The following is a 17,345-nucleotide window of genomic DNA, read 5'->3' as shown; positions in this document are numbered from 1 at the left end:
GAACTTTTATTTTTCTTCTTAATTGATATTACAGATAACAGTGTTCAAAGTAATAATGGCAACAGTGCATCTGATATGCATGCTTATGTACATATTACATGCACATACATACACATACGCTTATGTGTAAGTGAAATGAAAGCCATGACGCAAGGGACAGGAGGGAAGAATTAGAATTATTTTGTTATTTCAGGTGCTCACGCTACCTGTGAAGCAGTATAGTGCTATTAGAAGGGGACATGGATTAGGTGTAAATGCATATTGCAAACTCTAGGAGAAAAAAGCAAAAAAAAAAAAGTATAACTAATAGGCTAAGAAAGAAGAGAAAACGGAATCATGTAAAATGATCAATTAAAAGGATAGAAAAAAATAAACAGGAACAAAGGTCAAGGAATAGAAAACTGTAATGAATATGGTGGATATTAATCCAACTGTATCAACAATCACTCTGACAGTAATGAATATGGTGGCTGTCAATCCAACTGTACCGACCACCACTCTGATAGTAATGAATATGGTGGATATCAATCCCACTGTATCAACCACCACTCTGTGGGAATGAATCTGGTGGCTATCAATCCAACTGTATCAACAATCACTTTCATGGGAATGAATATGGTGGATATCAATCCAACTGTACCAACCACTCTGATAGTAATGAATATGGGGGCTGTCAATCCAACTGTATCAACCACCACTCTGATGGGAATGAATATGGTGGATATCAATCCAACTGTATCAACCACCACTCTGATGGGAATGAATATGGTGGCTATCAATCCAACTGTATCAACCACCACTCTGATGGGAATGAATATGGTGGCTATCAATCCAACTGTATCAACCACCACTCTGATGGGAATGAATCTGGTGGCTATCAATCCAACTGTATCAACAATCACTTTCATGGGAATGAATATGGTGGATATCAATCCAACTGTACCAACCACTCTGATAGTAATGAGTATGGTGGCTGTCAATCCAACTGTATCAACCACCACTCTGATGGGAATGAATATGGTGGATATCAATCCAACTGTATCAACCACCACTCTGATGGGAATGAATATGGTGGCTATCAATCCAACTGTATCAACAATCACTTTCATGGGAATGAATATGGTGGCTATTAATCCAACTGTATCAACCATCCTTCTGAGTGTAATGATCTATGGTAGATATTAATCCAGCTGTTTCATTAATCACTCTGAACGTCAATGGTCTAAATGCACCAATTAAAAGACAGAAATTGTCCGAGTGGATCAAAAACAGAACCTAATTGTATGTGATCTACAAAATAATAATGAAGCTGAGCATCTTTTCATAGTTTATTCATAGTTTGTCCTGTTAGTTGCCTTTATGCATTTTTCACTTTTTTCTATTAATTTTCATAATTCACTGTACATAATGGATACTATTCCCTTTGCCAGTTACATACTTTGAGCATATTTACTCCCCGTCAGTGCCATATCTTACTTTAAAGAAACATATTTTTTTGGGGAAGAGGATTTTTCTTTTAAGTTAGTTAAATTTATTAATCATTTCCTCCACGACTTATATATTTTGTCACATTCAAGAAATCTTTTTTACTCTGGTGCTGTAAAAATGTCCCTCTATATTTTATTAATTTTTCCTTGAAAATTGCTTTTCACAATTAGATCTTTTAACTAACCAGAATTAATGTATTTGGCTGCTATTAGATAGAGATCCATTTTTTTTTTCATATAAATATCCATGGTCTTAGTACCATTCACTAATTAATCCATTATCTTCTTTCAGACTTAGCGTTTCATTTGTTTTATACTGGTCCCACATAAGTGTGTCATTCACTAGACTAACCACTTAACTTATACTAATACAATACTGATGTCCAAAAAAACTGATGTATAATAGGGTTTGCCCCCTATTCTTATTTTCCAAAATACTGCAGGCAATTTTACATAATTTATATATGAATTTTAAGTAGCTTATCTTATGCCCAAGAATCGCCTGTTGAGTGTCATCAGGGGGCTGCAATTCAAGAGCCCTCCAGTCCCGGAATCCACCCGAGACATCACTTGCTGGGGGGAGGATGTGAGGACACGAGTAGAGATGTTTGACCCACCACCCTGACTACACCGCAGTTGGCAGGAAGTGCTGGGGACGGTCCACGGGGCCCATGAAGCCTGAGGCACAGACATACGCACAGTACCCCATGGCACACCACCCACAGGCAAGGTCACCCTGCCTGCAGAAGCTCGGACAGAAAAGCACACGCAGACGACAGATAAGTGCCAAGCAGCCACTGGCAGTAGGCCAAGCCCTTGCACCCTCTGTCCACACCCTGTCCCACGCTTCCAGCCTTCACACCCAGAACACAAGACACAGCCTGCCCAAATGCTCCTGTCTCAGTGGACAGGACTCCGGAGAACTGGGCATTAAAAACGGACAAAGGCTTCCTTTGAAGGGGCGTGGCCTGGGACGTCACAAAGGGCCACAGAGACGCAAGCAGATGCCCTGCTCCGTGGGACACCCAGCACTTGGCAAAAATCAAGTTTGTTCTTGTTATGTAAAGTCACATCAGAGACAAAGCACACAAGTGCCATGGAGCCTACCAGACAGCATAACGCACACACATGCACACACATATTCACAACCACAGCCTGCTCACACATGCACACACATTGCAGCATGCTCACACATGCACATGTGCACGCACACGTTCATGCCCACACACAACACACGTGCTCACACATGTCCACATGCTCATACACAAGAACGCATGCCTTTACCTGTATTGCCAACAATTGTGGACACAAAACGATGATCGCGGCACAAAAAATAGAACAAAGAAAGCGAGGCCAAGAAGCCCCCACGACTTGGAAGACAAGGTGATCGCCAGCAAAGGACACATGTCCCGACCCCTGGACTGAGGGGAAGTGACAAGTCAACAATAATCGCAGCTCAGCTCCAGCAGCCGTTTCCTGAAACAGCTGGAACAGGAGTGACTGCCTCATGTCGACACCAACACCTTGGCCGCTGGTGGCTGTGCTGGAGACCAGGGCCTGCGAGGGCTCATTGGCACCCAGCACGGAGATCCCTGGACAAAGCCGAGACCCTCAGAGGACACGGCACTTTTGGCCATGGGGACCATGGGCTGGCATCCAGGAGGACAGGACAGCCTCCACCTCTGCTCCCTTCGACAGTCCACTCACTGCGACTTCATTCACCCACACACTCAAACCTACCTGGCCCATGTCCAAGTGATCTGATGTTTTATCCAAGACAGACAGTGGTAACAAGGTGTCCCTGTGGGCTATGACTGCCCCACTCACTCCACACCAAGGAAGAGGCACAGCGCCAACGTGAGGGGTGCCATCACAGTGAGAGGGACTCCAAGGCCAGGGCTCATGGCTTCCTGGGAGAGGGTGATGCCGGCCCACAGCTCCAGAGGCTCCCGCAGGCCCGGTGCCCATGCTTCTCCACTGTCTCACCAAGCACCCTCCAAGACCAGGGTGGAAATAAGGCTGCTGGGGCCACTGCCACCCTGCAGCACAAAGACCACCCACAGTCTACAGAACTGATGGCCAAGCCTGCAGAGGGGCGGGGCTGGGTGAGCATCGCATGCTCACCAACGGCCATGAGGCAGGTTCTGCCCGGTGTGGAGGCAGGGCAGCACCTATAGGTGGGAGAATCTCCAGAGCACCAAGAAGCCTCATGCGGCCACCTAGAACCTGCCCTCCACTCACTTGGCGACAGACTGGATGACCTTGGAGGAGGTGTCCTTGATGTTTGTGAAGAGGCGCTCAGTGCCCCCACGCAAGATGTCCAGGAGTCCACCGTAGGGCTGGTCATACTCGGCAACCACCAGGCCTGCAAGCAGAGACAAGCCTCAGGTCGTCGTGGGAGCCGACTCCCAGAGAGACGGCAGAGTCTAGACAACAGGAGCCTGCAGCAAGCCACACTTCCTGTTAACCCCAACCATCAGCGCTCCATGTCTAGGCGTAGGAATGAGCCTGGCGGGCAGCCCCACCCTGTCCAGCACTGGCAAAGTGCATGCCCAGGCACCACAGACTACTCTCATGAAGGCAAAACCTGAACAGCGTCCACGAGAGCCAGAACCTCCGGGTGCATGTGGCCCTCATTCCCGTCTCCAGGACATTTGCCCAGTTCCCTTCAGCACTTGCTGGACACCAGCTGGGACCCCATGGTCACACAAATGCGTGCTGAGACCCAGCAAAGGCAAGACAGCCTCCATGCAAGGCAAAGGAACACCGCGCACGTGGAGACCACAGACGCATGACTGGGGGGAGGCTCTGCAGGGAGGCCAAAGAAGAGGCCAGGCCCCAAAAGGCTGTGTGGCTACAACTCAGGTGTGCTCCAGGCTGGGAGTCCCCGTCTGCAGGGAGCAGGACTGCCACCCAAACGAGAACAGATGGTGACAATGGAAGGGTCCTGAAGTGCCAGGATCCCTAGGGTGCAATCTGCAAAGGCAGCGCTGGTGGTAGCAGTCAGTGTGAACAGGGAAGCATGACCCGCACATGGTGTCTGTGCTGCAGGGTTGTCTGCCACGTCTTTTCCGTGGTCTCTGTGACCAATGCAGCAACAGGGGCCACTGGATGGCTGGGTCACAGGTGGTACAAAGGATCAGCCATTCTTGGGCCGTTGGGCAACCACTGAGATGAGGCTGTGTTCCACAGGTGTGATGTTTACACTGGCCCTTCACCAGGCAGTGACCAGCCTGGCCACAGCCAAGCACTCTAGCACACGCATGTGGTGTGCACATGTATGTGCTGTGGTCTTATCTTGGCGCCTCAAGAACCCACCACCCCCCCCCCACGACAGTCCAGGTGGCTGCACACGATGATGATGCCTGTGTGCAGGCTGCAATGATGCCTGTGTGGTCACCCCACAGCCCTGCACAACAGGCACCAGGGCTCAGGCCCACCCGGCTCTCACACAGTGCTGCAGAGGACCAGCGCCGTCCTGACAGCACCGGAGGGGAAAGCTAGCGTCTGCTCCTCTTTCCTAGTTTCCCGTCCTAAACCCCGGCCTGAGCATCAGCTCTGCTAGGCTGTGTGAGTTTCAGGGAATCACGAACCTGAGAGTGGTCCTAGAGACCCCAAAGGTGCAGCTTGTCTCTTGCCGCCAGGCCAAACGCCTTGTGAGAGCAGGAGGCAGGTGCCCCGCGAGAGCACAGCAGGGGTGTGGTAACCCAGGGGACGAACGGTGGGCACAGCGCAAGGGTACTTACCTCCACTGTAGCTGCTGCTTGTCGGGCCCCCAGGAGGGGACAGCCCTCGGGACAGGGCAGCATTCCCACAGCCTCCATTCTGCTCCAGGAGCTGTAAAGATTCAAGGCACAAGAAGTCAACCTCTAAGAGGTCACACACTGCCCCCATCAGGAAGGTCTCGTGACAGTGGTTCACAGCGACTGCAGGCTACACCGCTCCTAGCCATGGAGGACATCAGCACATGGCACCACAAGCTCCAGGCCTGCTCACTACAAGGAACCTTCCCCTCTTGCCTGGTCTGTTAAAAACCAGAGGGAAGAATTCCCCGGCTCCAAATGGTCCAGTGGAAGCCATTGCATCCTCCACTGGCGACGCTTGGGCCAGTCTCCGGGACAGAGGCACAGCTGTGAACCTGCCCCACGTGGCCAGGCTCACGGCATGCCCACCATGCCCATGCGCTGCCGTCGGCGGAGGACGAATGCACTGTTGGGGCGAGCAGATCCTCAGGGCAGGGCGACTGCGCCCAGGCCTACCAGCTCAGTTGGCAGCACACAGTGAGAGGTACCGTCCTTCGGGAGCTGAGCCTGCGGCCAGTGCTGGATGGAGCCTCGACGTCAAAAGCTTCGGACAGCCGATTGGCACCCCTGGTACGTCGGGACCAGGCTGGAAGCAGGGCTGCAGGCCTCCTGCCCAGCCCCGCTCAAGTGCCAGCCTCAGCCGTGCTCAGTCCTCAACAGTCGTGGTATCCACTGTCCCTCTTTGCCTAAGTGAGTTGGAAGTGTGCTTCAGTTTTTATGGAGTTTTAAAAAACACTTTTGTCATTGAGTTAATGTTTCATCACTCATGACAAAGCTCAGAAAGTAAGGCACACTGTCATCAACTCTGTGGAACGTGATGAAATCTCGTCTTGCCCTGTGACCCAGCAGGAGGCCAGTGCTAACATCCATGGACTCTCAGAGATACACAAACTCTGCTGGCTGTCTCACAGATCAGCTATGTCTTTTTTTCATGAGTTCTCAGTTTGATTTACTTCTTTTGTCAGTTTCTGAGAGGAATAAAACATCTGATCGGTCATTCCTTGTAACGTGGGTAAATATCACCCGGACCCCTGAGCCTCTGGATCTGTTCGACTCCTCTTTCACATAGTTCTCGTTCACGACACAGCCCAGCTTTTAGTGGCTCCACCCTGGGCTTTCAGGCTCTCCTGCTGTCCTCACTCTGGGTTCTGTCTGCTGCGTATTGCCCGCGTGGCCTGGAGCAGAAGCTATAGACGGCTTTAACGTCGGCACCCACACGTCCGGGCTCCAGAAGTGCTGAGATGGGAATACTCCTGAGCCTGTCCATCAGCATCTCTGCCAGCCCCCGGAGAGCTCCCAGCAGCATATGCATAGGCCTCACTCTTGGAGGGCACATGTTCTCTGTGAAGGGCCACGTGGGAGCCGCAGGCGGACCTGCCTCAGAGTCACACTACTCAGGGGCCATCTCCTCACCCAGCCCTCCTCTCTGAGCCAGACGCATTACCCCTGCCCCCAATAGTCTCCGTTCCCCATACTGATGGCCGCCGTCTGACGCATCAGGCCTCTATTTCCATCTCCTGCCCTGGGCCCCCAGACACGGGAATGGGCCCATGTGCTAAGCATCTGTCAAAGGTAGAAATGCTGGGAGTCACCACGGGCAGCCTCACACCCAGCTTTACTCTCCCCGACTCCTGTGAGCCCACAGGGCGGCATGCTTCCCAACAGGTGATCCATCCTCAGGGAACTCAGATCCCCCCGGGCTGCATGGGGGCTCCTTGCTGCACAACGATCAGAAGCCTCCTCGGAGCTGCACCACCTGCTTTAGGGCAGATGGGGGCCTCGGCACAATGCCAAGACCGTGTGACCACAAGCAACACCTGGAGGGGCCCTACCTCGGTGATGGGTGACTTTGGGTTCACGTTCCTGGCCGCTGCAATTTCCTGGAGCTGGTTCACCAGCTCCGTGATGGACAGCCGCTCCTCTGGGTTGACCTTCAGCATGGCGCCTACAGCAGAGGCAATGTGTGTCATCCCAGGGCCCAGCGGACAGCCTGCCCTGCTCTCACCGGGGTGACAGACCCTTGAGGCCCTCTGTTTTACTTATATTACTAATTTTAGAAGCAAGTGAGAAAATGAAGACACAAAGAGCAACAATAAAATGGAACAAAGTCATCAAAAGCAACCACTCAGAGCACTGTGGTCAGAGCACCGTAAGTTCACGGGCGCTGCTCCGCTGGGGGCCCCACGGGAAAGCCCACACCAGGGAGGCTGCCACGCAAGGGGCCAGGCAGGAGGCAGCACCACCCCAGATGGGACAGCATGCTGTGGTCCCTGCACAGGGGACTTACGGATGAGGCCGTGGAACACGGAGTAGCGGGTGTCGTTAGGAGGGATTGAGTACTTCCCGTTGACTATTCGAAGTTTTGCCCCATCTTCAAAAGGGTGCTGCCCAAAGCACAGCAGGTACAAGATGCAGCCCAGAGCCTGCGGGAAGGAGAGGTGGGGGCAGGATGGAGGGGGCGGAGGGCGGAGGAGTGGCCGGGCTGCCCCACACAGGGATCCTCAAGGGCACAGTCCAGGCAGAGCCTGTGGCTGGGCCACACCCTGGTCTGAGTCATGCACAGGGGGCCACAGCACGCCCTGTGCTCCCTTCATGTCCAGCCCACTCTTCCACCCTCATGAGACACAGAGGACTACTGAGATCAGAGTAGTAAAGAACTCCAATCTCTTATTTTCTGGTAAAATGTTCTTCAAAATGAAAAGTTCTACATTGTGCATCAGGGCTCTGTGGCTGGGGCCTGCCTCACCCTCCAGGACAGGGCGGCTGTGGAGGAAGACACCACCTCCATGTTGTTCAGTGACAGCAGAAGCATAAGACGACCACCAAAGCAGGAACCCAATCCACGGCCAGTTGAGGCTTCCACAGAGCTGGCCCCAAACCAAAGGCTGGCCTCTCCTCACTGCCTATTCCGCCATAGCATCCACCCATGGGAACAAGACGCGAGAACCTTGACGACCTCCCGCCAACACCTGAGCATGTAATTTCAGGTTCACCTTTTAAACTCCCACATGGGTGCATGTGCATGCATGTTCTTGGGCTGGGATGTGCTGAGGGCACCCACTTGGGGTCGACTGAGATTTGCAAAGGGGAGATGCAGTGTGGGACAGCACCGGTGTTGCCTCCATTACTGAGACAGGCTCTGGCGTGCAGGTCCTACCAACAGAGATTCACGTCCACAGCAGGGTCAGCACTGGACGCGGGCCTGACAGCCTAGACCAAGAGCCTGGAGGTGCAGGGGCTCAGAGTGTTCTGACGCTGAGGTGTCACTGTCCCTGCCCTCAGAGAGGCCAGGGAGGCTGAAGGATGCCTCGGAGTGGGCAGGGGCAGCACTCTGCCACCGGCACTGCACTCCCCAAGCTCCACACCCCAGGGCTAAATGAAGGGTCAGCAGACCCCAGAAGGAGCACAGCCAGGCACGACGCTCACCTCACACAGGGACTGCCCTCTGTCAATGCGGCAAGGTTTCGGAGAGGCAAAGGAGGAAGGTCACCTGGGCGTCTAGCCCAGCCCTCACCCTGAGACCCCTCCAACCCCTCACTCTGAGATGCCCTCCAACCCCGAGTGTCAGACTCCAGCCCTCACTCTGAGATCCCCCCCACCCTGCCCCGAGTATCAGATGCCAGCCCTCACTCTGAGACCCCCCCCACCCCACCCCGAGTGTCAGACGCCAGCCCTCACTCTGAGATACCCACTGCCCCCTCAGAAAACAAAGAAAAAATTAAAGGAAAAAGAACAAAGAAGGGGGAACGTGGCTCCCTGAGCCACAGCAGCTGGAACCTGTGCCCGAGGGCCCATGAGGCAGGGCTGCCTGGCACCAGGGCAATGTGGCCTCACCCAGATGTCCTGCTTCTCGCTGATCGGGAAGTTCGAGTACAAGTCCACAATTTCTGGCGTCCTGTACATGGGTGTTGTGTTCCTGGTGATCTGAAGAAAAGACACACATTTCACAGGACAAGTTACATGCAAGCAGCACTTTTTATTTTGTATTGATGCCCTGCAACTTTCCAAAATATACTGCAGGACATCTATGACGGTGCTCATTTATGTCTCGCTGTGTTCCACAAAGATCTTAGGCTGCTCCCCTCCATCCTGACCCCCACTGCCACCCAACTCCAGAGTCACTGTCTCGTCCACCTCTTATGGCCTCCAGTGTTTGCTGAAGCAGTCACGCTACAGGATGCACCACAGCATCCTGGCCCTTTCACCAGGAGAAGTGGGCCTCGCTAATGGGAAACCTAGTGGGAGTGGCGCACACAAGCCACCTGCGTGCGTGAAAGGAAGTGCTGACCTAAAGAAGCTTCCTGACGAATCCTTGCAGACAAAAAAACTTCTGTGACAGGAGAGAAGACTAAGCCAACATTACCTGTTGGGTCAAGTCCTTCGTGAGGGCCCTGAGACCACGCAAGAGGGCAGGATGTGATAGACGAGCAGCCAGTGGATGTGGCACGGGGAAAGTGTGTCTCAAGGTACGGCAAACACACAAATGCTGACCCCAGGCCGCGTGTTCAGGGGGACAGTGAACAAACAGTGCCCGACCTCGGAGGACAGGGAGCGTGATCAACTCTCTCTGCCTGAAGGCCTGCTCTGCACAAGCAAGCACCCTGAAGAGGTCAGCCACAGGCCAGGCAAGCACACGCATGAGACCCCGCACCAACCGAGGGCTCATGAGCAGACAGGCCAGTAACTCCTGCAAGTCCTTGGGGACTCCCGAGACCCCATCAAAAGCGGGCAGGGGCCTTGAGCAGGCCCTCGCAAAACCACATGGCAGTGCTCAGCTAGGTAGCATTTGCCCAGAGCACTGGGAGGGAGGGAGGCCAGGGCACCACATGGCCCAGAGGTGGCGATAGGGGCATCCACACGGGAAGAATCTCCAGGTTGCATGCTGACTGTTCCGCACTGGTGTGTGTCTGATAAACTTCTGTGGCATGGACCCTTCAACCCAGCAACAGCACTTCTAGGATTGTACCTGACAACATGAGGACACACATACAGGCTACTCAGCACAGGGCAGTCTGTCATGCTGCTGTCTGTGCAAGACATGGCACACACCTGACCATGAGCAGAAGGTACTGGCTAGAGACACTGGGCTGCACACAACAGACTACAACGTGGTCACGAAGGAAACTAAAACGACTGCAGTGAACACCTGTGGACCGACTCAGGAGATGTCTGCAGTGACAAGAGTCAACAGGAGCCAAGAGAAAGGGCACAACATAGAGACAGGGAGTGGGGAATACACACCCCTCTGCTCGTCTCTGGAGAAAGAGACTCAAGAGACAAGCAGGAACCGTGCGGTGGGACCTGGGGGACGCGAGACGGAGGGGCACAGCGATGTGGGGGCTCAGCCTTCAGCTCAAGTCTCGGTAAACTTGGAACTGCTCAAAAAGTAAATGTCAATTCAAAAACAAGACAAAACAATAAAAGATAAACCCAAACGTACAAACACACCCTGTTTTACTGTGTTCTGCAGATGTCACAGTTTCCCAAATTGAAGGTCTGTGGCAGCCCTGAATCAAGCAAGTCTACTGGAGCCATTTTTCCAGCAGCATCTGCTCACTTTGTGTCTCTGTGTCACATTTATTCTAGCAATGAAGTACTGTTTAGTAAAGGTATATATGTCATTTTACAGACATAATGCTATTGCACACTTATTAGACTACAGGATAGTGTAAACGTAACTTCTATATGCACTAGGAAACCACAAACTGTGGACTCATCTCACTGTGATACCTGCTTTACTGTCGTGGTGAGGAACCGAGCCTGCACCATCTCCAAGGTGCGCCTGTTATTTCAAGTGAGTAACAAAACCCTCTGCAGGAGAGGTAACAGATCCAGGAACTCCTCAGCACAGCCGCCGACAGCATGTCCTTGGTCTGGGTGGCAGCGGGGTTGGGAGAAGAACTACAAGTAAATCCTGAATTCCTTTCAGATTTGTCTTTTCTAGTAACCCTAGGACTCCTGAATGTGCGCAGGACCAATGGGGTGGACGCACGCACTGATGCTGCTGGGGCCAGGCTGTTGCTGAGAAAGAGGGACACGCAGATGTGGGCGAGAAGCTTGTGGGACAGATTGGAGGAGGGGTCAGCGTGGATGCGTGACCTCTAACAGAAGGATGTATGTGTAGATATTCGTGTACGTGTGCACTACTGTGCAGGCATGTGGCTGTATGTGCAGTCTGCAGAAAATGCAGACACTAGGGCAGATGCACACTACTGCGCCCAGAGCTTGGTCTCCTCTGAGGAACAGCCAATGCTGGGGCCACAGAGGGCATGTACATCCTGCTGTTCCAGAAAGTGGACAAGTACTCCAAAATGATGAGAGTGTGCCAAAGAATACAGGAGCCAGCGTGAAGCACATCTGGGCCACTTTAGTACCAAAATAATTCCTGACATACTGAATGATGAACCACGAGAACAGGGGCACTGAGTCCTTGTGAATAATCAACAGGTGAGGGACTCCCGCTACAGCTGCATGGTGGACTGCCGGGCAACAGCAAGGCTGGGAGAGGCAGGCCGTCCTCACGCACCCCACAGGATAAGCGGACTGCACCCTGACTGGAAAAGCGAATCGACCACAACGCAAAGCCTTGTGCACCTGACTGCGGGGACAGCTGCACAACTGGGCCTGCTCAAACTACTCAAGGGGGACACGACTCAGAGCCCCAGGAAGTGGTGAGAAAACTACACAAACCAGCGGCCTGGCAAGGACCAAGGCTCCTTCCCGTGCTCCAATCCAGCCTCTGCTCCATGGCCACACTTCCAACACCACTAAGCTATGCCAGCCGACTTGGAGAGAAGCTCGGTTTGGAGCACTAATATGGGTGGCACTTTCCTGGGAATGACTGATAAATGCTCTGATGTAAAAGTGAGAACTCACTGGGTTTGGGACAACCTGGCACACATCTCCAATTTACTAATGGGGCTCGTGGGGAGGACAGAGCCTTCCCTGGACGAATGTCATCTGCCACAGGGGACAGGCAGTGGGTCAGGGATGGCTGTGCGCCAATGGGGGAGGGGGTCTGTGCCTCCCTCTGGTCTGGAGTGCGACGCAGATAGATGTCCACAGACGCCTGAAGAGGGGGCAAGTGCTCAGTGCCAACCTGACCTCCGTGCAAGCTTCCGACAGGGCCATCCCGGCTTCCCCCTCTGTACAGCACGTCATCCCTCAGCACTCGCCCTCTACAGCCTTCAGTGCCAGGACCCACCCACCCTTCCTTCCTTGCTGTTTTTCCATCTCATGTGGTTTTGCTTGTTTGCGGTTTCTGCAGCTGTTTATTCAAGGCTAAGTGACGGGTAGAAAAGCACACACTTCCATGTTTTTAAGGGGTTGGGAAAAAACCAAAAGGAGACTACTATTTCATGACCCAGGTCCCCTTTGTGAGCCTGTGGCTCCATGGCTTTCCAGGCAGGGCCCCTCCCTCAAGGCCAGCAGTCACACGTGGGTGTGGTCTGCTCATGCCCAGAGCGCACTCTCAGTCTCCCTCTGGAGCCGTCCAATCTCCCTTGAGGGTATGTTTTTAAGTGATTTAAAAAAAAAACCAAAACAGTCATATTTGGAATGATGAAAAATTTCTGGAGATGGATGGTGGTGACAGTTGCACAATGTGCGTGTGCTCAGTGCCACTGAACTGTACACTCAAAAATGGTTAAAATGGTAAATTTTATGTGTTTTTTCCACCCTAAAAAAATGCAATAAAAAAAGTGCTTTAACACACTCAGAGGCAGGTTTGGGACAAGGTGAGTGATGGACACACAAGGCGACATTCCAACCTGCTATTTCCTGCCCACAAATGAGCTGCAAGGGCAGTCTGACAAGACAACTGGCTCCAGGAGCAGAGCTGGCCTCACGAGTGACCCAAGGAGTGGGCATCAGTGGCTGGCCTGGGCTCACGGGACACATCACACAGCCCCAGAGTACCAGCGGCTGAGGAGCTTGACCAAGAGAGCATACAGCATGCGGCGGCCAGGTCCCACTTCTCACCTCGTCCTCCACCAGGGCCCGCTTCTGGGCACTCCAGCTGTAGTCCGGGTAGTGCAATGTGGTCGTGGCACTGCCGAAGTCACACAGCTTAATGGTCCCCTGGTTGCTAAGCAGCAAGTTTTCAACCTGCAAAATGCCAGAAGACAGTCCTCACAAGCTGGGGGGGTGGGGGGCTGTGGGATCCGCACAGCATAGTGGGAGTGAGCGCAGGCGGGAAGGCCGCTGGGCAGGGAGCAGCCCAAGGGGCAGGATGGGCCACAGCAAGGGCAGCAAGGGCCCTCCTCCAGCCAGGGGAAAAAGGCAGTGTCTAACTTCTTTCTGACCAGAATCAGTACAGGTACCTTTAAAAATGGGTAATTAAGAAAATAAAAGGAAGAATGATTCAGTCAAAGAGAACTCCATAATAATGTGGGATATACAAGGAAAGCCTTCAGAAATGTCACTTAGAAGATGAAAAAAATTAACGTACCACTTGGAAATTATCAAACAGATCAAGAACCTAGGAAGAAATCTAACAAAAGATATACAAAAGACCTCCTACTCAGGAAACTGCATGTAACTGAGAAAAATTTTTAAAATCCAAAATAAACAGGGAACTAGACCACACTCCTAACACAAAGGGCACAAATCTGCCCCAATCCCTCCAGTGTGGGTCCACGCTCTACCGCTCCAGCCCCTGCCGGCTTCTGTAGGGCCCACAGGCTAAGAGCAGCATCTGTGCTCATCAGCGGTTGGGAAAAAGCAAAACAGGCCAATACTTCATGACACAGGTCCACAGGCAGCCTTCCTGGCCATGGCTGCTTCCGTGCCACCCGGCAGAGCTGGCAGAGCCTGCATGGCCCAAAAGCCTAAAATGTTTAAAGTCTGGCCCTGTACAGAAAAAGCCTGTTGATCCTTGCTCTAGGGAGAGTCAAGGCAAGTCCAATCAAATTCCCAAAAGTTTTTTGGGTTAAATCTGAAAAACTGAATCAAAAATTTAGTGGAGACAAAAAGAGCCAAAAAGAGCCCCTGATCCTGAGAACCAAATTCAAGCCACACTGTGAAGCTCCGGCAAGTGAGGCAGAGGGGCACCGGACCGACCAACGGTGCAATGGACGGTCCGGCGAGCACCATGCCCATGGCAAGGTGGCGCCACAGATGCAGGCACAGGACAGCCATGCAGCCCAAGAGCTGGGAGAGGAGAGAGAAGGCCCCACGGGGAAGACCTGCCCCAGCGCAAAGGCAACCACACGTCTTCCAGGACAACGTGCCGGAGGGTGACGAGTCCTCAAAAGGACAGGAGCACAGACGTGATGACGGCTGACAGACACTCCACTGAAAAGAGAGGGCATCCTCATCAAAGACACGAACCACGAGTGAAAACACAAGCCACGGAGGAGAAACGCTCGCCACGCACAACCCGCACAGCACATCTACAAGAAAGAAAAGATGACGCGGTGGAAAACCAGGCAAAGGCTGTAGAGGGACATCCCGAGCAGGAAATCCAAGCTCCCACAAACACGACGACGGTCAACTACATTAACAAGAGGAAAGTGCAGCTCCAACCACACACATGCATCCATACCACCTCCCACGATTAAACGTCTGCCAACACCGAGGGCCCACAGGGCGTGGACACAGGGACCACCATGTGCTGCTGGGGGAACAGTCCCAGCAAAGACACACACACTCTCTAACGTCCTATGGAGCACGCAAGCGTCCGAGGACCAGAGCACGGGACAAGGACGTCCAGAGGCCCAGAGCAGCACTGCTGGCCACAAACACAAGAAGCAGGGATCAACCACATGTAGTGTGCTCCTACAACACTCGCTCCACTAAGCGTGGGCCACACAAGACGGACAAACCTTAAAATACTAACACTGAGCCAAACGCCAGACACACAGATAGGAACGAGGAGCGGGACAGCCCAAGTAGGACCACACGCCCCCATGGCCTCCGCTGTCCCCTGTATCCTGCCTGCCCCTCCACAAAGTACTACTCGAGGACACCTGTGGACAGACCAAGGGGAACACCTGGATGGAGGCCAAGTGCTGGGCCGGCTGCCATAGTCCCCTGGCACACACGGGGCTCTTAGAAGACAAGGATGTCAAATCCACACCAAGCTCACAAATACTGCTTCTTTACTCATTTTGTCCTTCTAGTTTTTGACTTGCCTTAAAAACACTACAACGCATACACACATGCCTGACACGTAAACCAGAAGTAAAACCCACCAGTCACCAGCGGCAGAGAAGGGCCTTCCATCACAGGACCACAGCTGCCCATGTCCTCCCCAACACGCCCCTCATAGCTCTGCAGGCTCAGCGTCCAGGGAGGTGGTTCCTAACCCCACAGGATTCTGTAGTAGAGGAGCCTGCCAACAGCTCGCCTGAAACCAGGCCTCTCAGGTTCAGGGGACAAAGGAAAAAGATCAAGCTCACCAAGGTTCAAATCTGACAGAGGACACCGCCCCCACAGACAAGATGTTAGTGCCTCCCCACTTCTTAGGGCATCCAGGGAGGAGCCCCCCCACCCCCGGAGGGTGGCGTGGGCTGAACCCGAGAGGGGGAACCATAGCTGCCCTGCCCCATCCAGGGGAGGGCGCTGCTCCAAATCAGTAGGGTTTAAGGGCCATCACACTTGGGGAAAACTGGGGAAAGCTGGCCACACACTGGATGTGAGATAATACTGAAGGATTTTTAAATTTTGCTGAGGCAATAATGGTGTTTCAGTCATATAAGAAAACATCTTTATTTTCCCAGAGTGGTTTACAGAAGACTCTGGGAGTGAAAGGGCATGAGGTCTGGGGTCTGCTTTGAAATTCTTCAGCAAAAACCACCTGTGCCAGCCACTAGGACGGGGGGCTGCTGCTACCCCGAGACACGGTCAGAGCAGGGGCACCACCTTCATGGATGCTGCATAACTTTTCACAAAGTCTTGGGCTTCTCAGAGACACAATGAGGGAATAAAAACTTGGCCATAACCCAGGAAAGGCATTTGCAACACATATAACTTTAAAAAGACTGTCGTAAGAATAGAAGAGGAGCTCTAATCAATTAAGAATAATCCAACAGACAAAAAAACAGAAAGCAGGCAAAAAACAAAGAGTGAGTTAACTGAAGAATGCAGCAGGAATGACTCCATGACACCAGGGCAGAAACACCCAGCCTCGCTACAATCAGGAAACAGCAAGGGCACTGCTGAGGGGCACTGCCCACCACCCCCAATGCAGATACGGGCAGCTCCAAGTGCGGTCGGCCAGAGGGACTGCAGGGGAAGGCCTTGCTGCCATGGCACAGCCAACCCAGAAGGCCTTGCTGTGCACCAGCACCTCCGCAGCACTGCTCACAGTGGGATGCGCCCCTGAGGGATGCAGGCAGCAGTGGGTGGCTCTGGGCCCCCGGCAGAGTCCCCAGCGAGCAACTGCCACACCTGTGCAGCACCAAGAGTGACCCAGAGGAGCAGTTGCTTTCCTCCCGGGTCCACAAGGTGGAAGGAAAGGAGCACTATAGACTGAGAACCCCCAGAGCCAGGAGGGCGGTAGGGTGGGGTGCCAGGGTGGCACCCCTGCAGGCACCCCATGCAGGGAGAGGCAACAGCCTGACCACAGGAGACGGCGGGAACCCTGAGGAATCCACTTCCATGTTAAGACACTCCTACGTGGGTCTTCTCCGACCTCTGTGGTAAGGCCATCACACAGCTCACTGCTCAGGAGCGCCGACGCCCTGACCGGAGGCGGAGGTGAGTGGGGGCAGGCGCACCTTGAGGTCTCTGTGGACGATGGGTGGCTTCTGCCTGTGCATGTGCTGCACCGCCCTGCACGTCTGATAGAAGATCTTCAGGATGGTGTCGCATGAGAGCGGACCTTTAGACTCAACTTTCTTTAAAAACTCCACCAGCTGTCCTAAAAGAAACAATTAAATTCACATCACCTCGGAGCCACAAATGCTAGACCCACCCCAGGCCAGCTCAGCCGCACGGCCTCGCCTGCTGCCCCTCTGAGCCCAGCACAGGGGACGGCACCGTCTCTCCACAGCAGGCACGGGGCAAGGCCTTACATCGTGCAGCCCCTCGAGGAGGAAGCGACACCTCCAGA

At 53.2% G+C, this 17,345-nt stretch overlaps 1 protein-coding gene and 1 non-coding gene across 4 annotated transcripts in view; one reads left to right on the top strand and one right to left on the bottom strand.

The window, feature by feature from the left end:
• Window positions 1-17,345, bottom strand: part of GAK (cyclin G associated kinase) — a 60,230-nt gene that overhangs the window by 29,103 nt on the left and 13,782 nt on the right. For 2 of the 3 annotated variants that reach the window (XM_023638555.2, XM_023638556.2), the window contains 7 exons: window positions 17,011-17,153; window positions 13,271-13,396; window positions 9,125-9,214; window positions 7,578-7,713; window positions 7,123-7,235; window positions 5,234-5,324; window positions 3,729-3,852 (listed from right to left, as the gene is read on the bottom strand). In XM_023638555.2, the coding sequence (XP_023494323.1) occupies window positions 3,729-3,852; window positions 5,234-5,324; window positions 7,123-7,235; window positions 7,578-7,713; window positions 9,125-9,214; window positions 13,271-13,396; window positions 17,011-17,153 (823 nt within the window). The remainder of the gene's footprint in view (window positions 1-3,728; window positions 3,853-5,233; window positions 5,325-7,122; window positions 7,236-7,577; window positions 7,714-9,124; window positions 9,215-13,270; window positions 13,397-17,010; window positions 17,154-17,345) is intronic. The other variant, XM_023638557.2, reaches the window with a different exon arrangement.
• On the top strand, window positions 4,587-4,711 carry MIR9070 (microRNA mir-9070). Its single transcript, NR_128093.1, has one exon. It is a non-coding gene; the product is annotated as a microRNA mir-9070 (primary transcript).

This window comes from Equus caballus, chromosome 3 (genome assembly GCF_041296265.1).
Source record: "Equus caballus isolate H_3958 breed thoroughbred chromosome 3, TB-T2T, whole genome shotgun sequence".
NCBI classification, from domain to species: Eukaryota; Metazoa; Chordata; class Mammalia; order Perissodactyla; family Equidae; genus Equus; species Equus caballus.
The sequence above is the reverse complement of the archived record's forward strand: the minus strand, read 5'-3'. Positions and strand labels throughout refer to the sequence as shown.